General features: G+C 43.3%; 1 protein-coding gene and 2 long non-coding RNA genes across 3 annotated transcripts; 2 read left to right on the plus strand and 1 right to left on the minus strand.

The window, feature by feature from the left end:
* Positions 1-320: 320 nt before the first annotated feature.
* Positions 321-4,689, plus strand: sirt5 (sirtuin 5). The gene is made up of 9 exons (XM_034583228.1): positions 321-422; positions 1,492-1,607; positions 1,712-1,845; positions 2,352-2,577; positions 2,778-2,865; positions 3,521-3,574; positions 3,684-3,807; positions 4,359-4,474; positions 4,559-4,689. The coding sequence occupies exons 2-9, from the start codon at positions 1,505-1,507 to the stop codon at positions 4,629-4,631; spliced, it is 918 nt and encodes a 305-aa protein (XP_034439119.1). The 5' UTR covers positions 321-422; positions 1,492-1,504; the 3' UTR covers positions 4,632-4,689.
* A 156-nt stretch (positions 4,690-4,845) lies between these two features.
* Positions 4,846-5,312, plus strand: LOC117760313. The gene is made up of 2 exons (XR_004613659.1): positions 4,846-4,881; positions 4,940-5,312. It is a non-coding gene; the product is annotated as an uncharacterized LOC117760313 (long non-coding RNA).
* LOC117760312 lies at positions 4,942-6,718 on the minus strand. Its single transcript, XR_004613658.1, has 3 exons — positions 6,706-6,718; positions 6,011-6,014; positions 4,942-5,059 (listed from the first exon to the last, which is right to left on the minus strand). It is a non-coding gene; the product is annotated as an uncharacterized LOC117760312 (long non-coding RNA).
* Between the last annotated feature and the right edge of the window lie 1,916 nt (positions 6,719-8,634).

Below are 8,634 nucleotides of genomic sequence, written 5' to 3' on the forward strand. Positions count from 1 at the left end.
TCATTCCACCGTCATCACTAAAGAGGATCCAATTAAATATGTATTTATCTGTATAATTAATTAATAATTAATCTTTGTGCAGACTTCATGCACAAACTTTTGCCACAATCTTCTTTCTTTAACAGTAACATCACATCAACATAAGAGAATAACTAATGTTCATGTTTAGTTTTTTGTTGTATTTTATTCTTTTTACTTATGAACAAATGAAATCTTATATATTTCTGTATGTGGAGTTCGAGCTCTCTCTGCTGGCCTCACGTTGTTTATGAACTGAGTTTATTTACCTCGATGCTTCCTCCTGATTGGTTCATATCGTCCCAGCCAAAACCAATCCACCAATGAGAAGAGACCAAACCCAAGACTGAACTTCCTGGTTCCTCCACGTCCTGTGGTTCCAGCTGGGCTCCGTCTAATAACAGGTAGTTTGAAGTCAACACTCACATATTTAACAGCAGGACCCGGCTATTTACTGGGAGTCAGAACACCCAGGGGCACACCGGGTTGTCACCACACCGAAATGAGACGCTGCTGGAGCCGCTTCAGTCTCTGCTGCCTCTGGGTACCAGAGCCAGTTAGCCTGTTAGCTTAATGCTAGCATAACAACAACAACAGAGGAAGGTCCATACTTCACATGTTAGCCTGTTAGCTTAATGCTATCATAACAACAACAGAGGACAGTTCGTACTTAGCATGTTAGCTTGAGGAAACAAAACGATCGTGACGTGAGTGAATAACTGAATTAATCACAACTTAAATTTGCTATGATTAGCAGGTAAAGTTAAATAGCAGGTTAGCTTCCTGCTAACTGACATGACCTCTGAGCTTTACAAAGCTACAGTGATCTTTATGAGATTAAAACCTCTTTCTGACTCTTCTGATCACATCTTTAACAAACTGAAGCTGTGAAAGATAAAAACCTGAGTTTTATTAAACCCTGAGAGTTGAAGTCATTGTCAGATTCACAGCTTCCTCCTCAAAGCTGGAATCATTCATTCTGCTGCACAAACACTTCATCACACGCTCAAGTTTCCTATTTGTCTGTTGGTCGTAATAAAGACGACACCCGGAAGTTTACATTCTTCTACTATCATGGAAGTATGTAGCAGGACCAAATTCAAAAGAGATTTAAAATCAAATCTAATTACCACTTTACTCATGTTTAATTATTTCTATTGATGAACTGTTGGTCTTTTATTTAGTATTAGTATTTGTTAATTGTCTAAATATTATTAAACGCACGTTTTTTTAATCTTTTTATATCATCCACATTGTTTTGTTGCTGCAGCTTCTAAGGCCTCTTACGTTCAATCTGGACTGAATCAAGTAAATAAAGGAGTTTTTACAATTTACCTGCAAATCTCAATGTATAAAATCATTAATCTTCCTAAACCGTAATGTTTATCTCCCTGTCAAAGTCTGCCTTCTAATCATTTGAAGAAAATACCTTCAGCTTGTGTCCATTCTGAAGTGTTTCTTTGTTTTCTCCAGTTTCCACAACTTGATGATTGTGCGACAGTTCACCGGTCGAGCCTTGATCACCTCTCACCTGAATGCCCTCCTGAGGAAACCCTGGGCCAGCCAAGACATGGCCAGACCCAGTTCAGGTAAACGTGCGTCCACGTCCTCTTTCTGAAACGGGATGAACAAGAGCATCGTAATAACTGTCATATTATATGTCTCCTGTGTCTGGCTGGGTTTTCATGTTCAGACCTGGCTGCGTTCAGGGAGATTTTCTCCAAAGCCAAGAAGGTCGCCATCCTGACCGGAGCAGGGGTGAGTGCTGAGAGTGGAGTCCCCACCTTCAGGGGAGCAGGGGGCTACTGGAGGAAATGGCAAGCACAGGTGAGCACCCACTTCACCTCTAACCCTTCAACAGGATCTTTACAAGGCTTCATCCATGTTTTTGGTGTAATTTTTGTCAAATTTACATCAACCAACTCTTTTACTGTGTAGAAGTTGTTAATCAAACAGCCAGGAGAGATATTCAAGTTTAACCACTGAGGAAAACCTGCAACACATCAGATTAAAAAATGTCCTTGTAGAATTCTGAGAGTCACAAAAAAGCGATAACTCTTAAACCTTTTCCTGAGTGATCATCTGAAACTAAACGTTGACTCCTCTCCGCTCTATTCTATGAAGAATCTCAGAAACAATCTTAGAAAGTGCTCTGAAAGTTTGAAAATAGCCCGGACGACATCCTCAGGGGCCTCGTTACATTCCTGAAGACGTATCGGGACACGATTCTACACAGATGACTCGTCCATGTGTCAGTAGCTGTAATGAAACATTCAACCTGCACGAATCACCGCACAGACTCGTCATTGTCCTGCTCCTTTCTTCTGTGTCAGGAACTCGCCACTCCGGAGGCCTTCTCTCGGAATCCCTCACGTGTTTGGGAGTTTTACCACTACCGCCGCGAGGTCATGCTCACGAAGAATCCCAACCCCGCTCACCTGGCCATCGGCGAGTGTGAGGAGCGACTCACACAGCAGGGGCGAGAAGTTACTGTCATCACTCAGAACATCGACGAGCTCCATCGCCGCGCTGGATCCCAAAACATCCTGGGACTCCACGGTGAGAAGAGAAGACACTTGATGCAGGTGTCAGTGGAATAATTTCAGTCAAACAGTCGTAACTTTCTTCTGCTCAAATAAGAATCAACAAATTAGATTTTGTCAGTTTATCGAACAATTTCAGGTAAATTTTCTATCTTCAGTAAAACCAGTGGATGTTCCAGCACTTATCTGTCTCTTGTGTCGTGTCTGTAAAACCAGGTAGTCTGTTCAGAACCCGCTGTATGAGCTGTGGTGACGAAGCAGCTAATTACAAGAGCCCCATCTGTGCGGCGCTGGCGGGTAAAGGGTAAGAGCTTAGTCTGGTGTCGGTCGGTGAATTCCACAGTTTTCCTTCCACAGTATGAAAATGTGTTGCGAGAGATACTGATCACATCCATCTGAGCTGGAAATGCCAGAGACAACAGACCGATGGCGTCTGTCAGGTGTCACAGAGCCGAACAACACCTGAGGAAACCTGTGACGCTAATGAAATGTCAGTTTCAAAGCCGCTGCGTCACATATGTGACATTTCAAATTGATGCTTGTGAGGAAAATGAAGGAAGTCATCAGCTGGATTTCTAAATGAATATCAGACGTTGTCGTGTCTTATTCAAATCTATTGACACAGACTGTGTCGTCAATTTGTTCAGGAGGTGTGTTACATTAAAACGCTCGGAGGAATAGAACGAGTGAACGCAGATAAGTGTGAGGGTTTCATAGTATTTATATCGTCATACTAGGCTATTTATGATATTTTTTGAGTTTTTTAATGTTTAATTTACTTTTTGTGTCAAAAACCAGATGAATTGCTTGCAAATAATTTATATCTTACCCAAAACTACCTTAAATGTATCTGAAAAGTGCACGTGTACCTGTTTAGTTTAGTAAATATTCATATCAGAAATCAGGAACGTCTGTGTTAAGTGAATTTAATTAACTTGTTTATCAAACTCCCTTTTCAGAGCTCCTGACCCAGAAACACACGACGCCCAGATCCCTGTTCTACAGCTGCCCAGGTACAAACACACCCGGGATCTGTAGTGCTCCGCTCTTTTCAAACGAGGTTATTAGTTTGACTGTGTGTGTGTGTGTGTGTGTGTGTGTGTGTGTGTTTGTGTGTTTCAGGTGTGAGCAGACAGGTTGTCACGGTCTCCTGAGACCAGCTGTGGTTTGGTTTGGAGAAACGCTCGACTCTGACGTCCTCAACCGGGCAGAGAAAGTGCTGGACAGCTGTGACCTGTGCCTCGTGGTGAGTGAGAGAGTGTGTGTGTGTGTGTGTGTGTGTGTGTGTGTGTGTGTGTGTGTGTGTGTGTGTGTGTGTGTGTGTGTGTGTGTGTGTGTGTGTGCGACAAAGACTTTACAACCAATTTTAATGAAGGGTTTTTAAATAGGGCTACTTATAACGATTCGATTTTTGTATCGCTCTAATCTGCAGATCATTAGCTTCATTAAAGGAAGGAAACTCCAGAGATTTATTACTGAATCTTAATTGGGGACCTGAAAGAGAAAGATGAGGAAATAAAGAAAGAGCCTAAAGAGCCTCAAATTATGAAGACACGTCACATTGGAGAATCTACAATAATTAACTGAAGAATTTTAAGTGAAGAAATCACTTAAAATAATTAACAATTACAAAATTTACTGATTAGTTGACTTTCGTACGGTTAAATATAGTATTTTAGAAAAGTTATGGCACCATCACCCTAAAGTAAAATCTTTAGGGAAATAAAGGAATAAAGGTTATGTTTTGGTCTCACTTCTCAGTCTACATATCATTTTTACTAATTTCTTCCTCTGCAGGTTGGTACTTCGTCCATCGTGTATCCAGCGGCCATGTTTGCTCCTCAGGTGGCGGCCCGCGGCGTCCCCGTGGCCGAATTCAACATGGAGGACACACCGGCCACCATGCGCTTCAAGTGTGTTTCTTTTCACTTTTAAATACATCTCAACATCCTCATGTCACATCAACACAGACCAACGTTTCTCTACATGTGTTTCAGGTTCCACTTCCACGGCCCCTGTGGGACCACGTTACCCGCCGCACTCGCACGCCACGAGACGGAACCACATTGAAAGTGGAGGGTGTGACACTGCAGGACCTCATTGGTCAACATGTGGAGATGGACATGTGTGCAAATAAGATCAAGAAATTACAAGAAAGAAGCTGTTTGATTTAAGAAATGAGATGTGCAATAAAGAATAAATATGAGTTAGTTACACCTTCAGAATCTGTTTAACTTCATGAAGATGTCAAATTAAATTTAAATCTTTTTTAATTCGTCAGAAAATGACAAAAAAAACTGCTGTAACTTAAAATATCATTGTTGTACACATAATTGTTTCTGATGCCAAATCACACAAAGCCTCTGTGCTGCCAACAGTTAATTATTTGACTTTGAATTGTTGAACTTTATTTGCTAAAGTCAAAGACGTTGAAGCAAATTGTTTCCCTCCTTCAGCATATTGAATGTCAGACAGTAGGGGGCAGTGTTTAGCTGCTGCTGTTCACAGGGTCTGTGGGAGTTTCAGTTGATTCAGTTCAACCAGTGGAACCAGTGACTGAGCTTCTCTGCCAGTCACAAGGAAAAGGGTTTTAATTTGAAGGTTGTATGTAACGTGATTGGAGCAGTTTTGCTGATGGGAATTGAAATAAATGAAAACTCATAAAATGAAGGATTTCTTATGAATGTGTGTGTGTTTAAAATACTGCGTTGTTCAAATGATGCAACAGGAATAAAGAGTTTTACTTCAGTGCAAAGTGGTGATGATGTGTTTGAATGTTGGCTGTTAAACATTCAAGACATAAGAAGCTGGGATTAAACACCTAACTAAGTTTGGTTGCAAGAAATGTGAGATGTGTCTCAATCCAGGCTTTGACTCCTTAAGAGGCTTCGTTTGAAGACCGACTGCAGCACGACTAAGCCGTTCCATTTCAGAGACTCCTTCTAATGCCTCCTTCCATTCCCAAGTCACAAAGGACCCAACAGGTGAATCCTTCTCGGACAAACCTGTCCCAGGATTCATAGAGCGCCAGAGAGGAGAGCTCGCTAAGTGTGTGGCTGAGATGAAGAGCACGAGCTCGATACACAAATAGGAAATCCTCCGTAGACCAGACTGTCTCATTTCAGTCAGACCTGTAGATTCCATCCTCCAAAGGAAGCTGCTCCTGAAGTGGAACACAGCCACGTTAACAACCTGCTCCTGAGTTACAGTTTAAAAACATAATGTAAAAGTGTGTCAGTGTTTTAAGTACATCAGAAAATGTCTGGTAGAGATGAAGGGAGCAGCAATGACAAATGAATTGATGAGTTATTGTCAGTATTGGTGAGTATGTGAGTAGACATAGTGTATATCAATATTAATTTGTACCAAATATACTGATCTTCCCTCATTCACTAAAACGTAAGGTCGCCATGACCTTGACCTTTGGCCTCTGACCTACAGAGTAGAACTTCTCTTTCTGTTCCTGAGACACAACATAACGTCTCCGTCACAATAAAAGCTGCAGATCCCTGATCTGTAGGTGACGACACCACAGACATGTCAGCACAGACACACACGGCACAGGTCCAGCTCTGTTTACACTCTCTGGCAGGAGGACGCCAGCTGAGGTTATTAATATTTGGTTAATCTGATGACGATATTCATTCATTAGCCTCCAGAAATCCATCCACCTCACTCCCTCTTCTCCTCCCTCTGCTCTCCCATCTTCTCCTCTGTGCTGTTCTCCCTCCCTCCGCTCTCATCTGATCATCTGCCATGTCTGCGGCGTTTGAGACGCCACACAGCCCCCCCCCCCCCCCCCCGCCTTCCTCCGCCGCCGCCGCCGCCCGTCTACGCCTCCATCACCTGCTCATTAGAGAGAGGATGATGGTCCGACGGTCCCCCATGACTCCGCTCCACAAATAACAGAGCCAATTTCCCGGCTGTTAGGCGGCGATTTCACACCAATCTGGTCTGCGCTGCCCAGCTCGGCCTGTCAGAGCGAGAGCGACGTCTGAGCGAGACAGAAATAAGGTGGAAAAGAAAAGCAAAGCATGGAAAGAGAGGAATGTAGGTCAGAGTGTGATGTGTCGGAAAATACAAGGCCTCTGTGCTGTGAACACACAACGCCCCTCATCCGTCAGCAGATGTACAGAGTAACTACGTAGCTTCACTCAACAACCGCACAGATACTGTTCTGAGCTATTTCATGAGACGGTTCACATTTTAAAGACAGTTACACACATTTATCTGCTTCCTGGAGGAGAATTAGGACGTTTTCTTCGAACATTTCGACCTGTGAACCTCAGAGTATCAGGTGTGAAGGGTTCCTGCACCACGGTCCAGACAACGCACTAAAACTCGGTCCAATCTAAAGAGGTCTGGGTCAAACGTGGTTCGATTTGTTTATCTATTTAATATTTTCTGACATTTAGCAGGAAGTTGAGACACATTAAACGATACAAGAGGAACTAGATCGGCACGTAGAGCACACGCCTCTTCCAAGCACCGTGTTTCACATACTCATAGATATCAGTTACCTGATTGTGATGTTTTTATTCATCAAGGTCCAGGAATTATTTCCATGGAAAAACTGTAAAAACTTTGAAAAACACTTTATCTCGCAATGATAAAAAAAAGTGGATCTGTCCCCTGATCCGCAGTCAAAAGTCAAAAAGAGTTTTTGCTTTATCTTGTTCACAAACAAACAAACGACCAAAAGTGAAAGAATGCAAATATCTCAGGATGAGAAAGAGAAGACGAACACACAGAAGATTCTGACGAAGACGTCAACTTGGAGAGATGAGATTCAAAAGCTTTTAGGAAAGTAAGAGAGTTGGAATTTACACGTCGCGTCCTGCCTCCTCGAATGATCCCCACATGTTCCTGTGTCTGACCCGGAGAACCTCCTGCTGTGTTCTTCGTGAAAGGTAAACTCCAGAGAATGGAGGACATGAACGTCTCTGGTGAGTGTCAACGAGATGGATCATTAAACCCTGACGATGACAAGCTGCTCCAATTATCACCCGGAACCTAAATTTACTCACATGTTGAACAAACACAAGCTTGTACCATCTGAATCATTTCAAAGATCCTAAAATAATCACATAAAACTCCTATGTGAAGGAGTTTTATGTGAACCCCCCCCCCCCCTTCTGTCAGTCAGTCGCTGATGGAAACCAGAGCGACTTCCGATGGCGAGTGGTCGCTGGATGAAGAGGAGAATCTTCCTCTCCTCTGCAGCCAAGGCCGGAGCGAGGTTACGGTAAATATCTCCGTCAATGTCACCAGCAACCGCGTCAGTCCGCTTATATCCCTTTACCCGCTGCACCCCCCATCTCGCCACCGCTTTTTATGAGCTGTGCGCCCACATGTGACCTCTGACGGACAGGGGCTGCTGTTTGTCTGTGTGTCGGCCCGACTCGGTGCAGCTGATTTCCCAGAAGTTTCCCCGGCTTTATTTTACACAAACATTTGAAAACCTTTCACGAGTATTTGTTGAGAATTATCACCTCGGGCCACATGTTTGACTTTCTGTATTTCTGCTGCCGTCAGGGTCGTTAAGAGGAGAGAAAACAAGATGTGAAGTAACAGAATAAAGTTGTGGGATTCTGTGTTTAGAGGAATATTTAGAAAGCAAATCACTGCACAGAGGATTTCTGTCGATGTCCATATGCCCACATCCCCGAGGATGTGGCTCACGCCAGCACCTGGGGTTACCTAATTGAGCAGCTTGATTGAATGTACAGTGTGTGTTTGTGTGTGTGTGTGTGTGTGTGTGTGTGTGTGTCTGTGTGTGTATCTGTGTGTGTGTGTGTATGAATAGTGTGTCTCTCCACAACCTCTTCTTCCACCGACAGAATTTCCAATTAGAGAATATCTGCCCCCGTCTGTGCAAACTGGAGCATCATATTTTATTCATTCGTTTGGCAAACTGTGAAAGTGAATTAACTTTCAGCCACAGACTGTTCGTCCTCCACCGACACACCTGCGACTCTCAGAGCTATAGATTCTTAATTCAGTCCCAGGAAAACGTATACTTTATTCATTCAGTGGGGGGGGGGGAAACAGAGAAACGTCAGTGGCTCTGCAG

Source organism: Hippoglossus hippoglossus, chromosome 4 (genome assembly GCF_009819705.1).
Source record: "Hippoglossus hippoglossus isolate fHipHip1 chromosome 4, fHipHip1.pri, whole genome shotgun sequence".
NCBI lineage: Eukaryota > Metazoa > Chordata > Actinopteri > Pleuronectiformes > Pleuronectidae > Hippoglossus > Hippoglossus hippoglossus.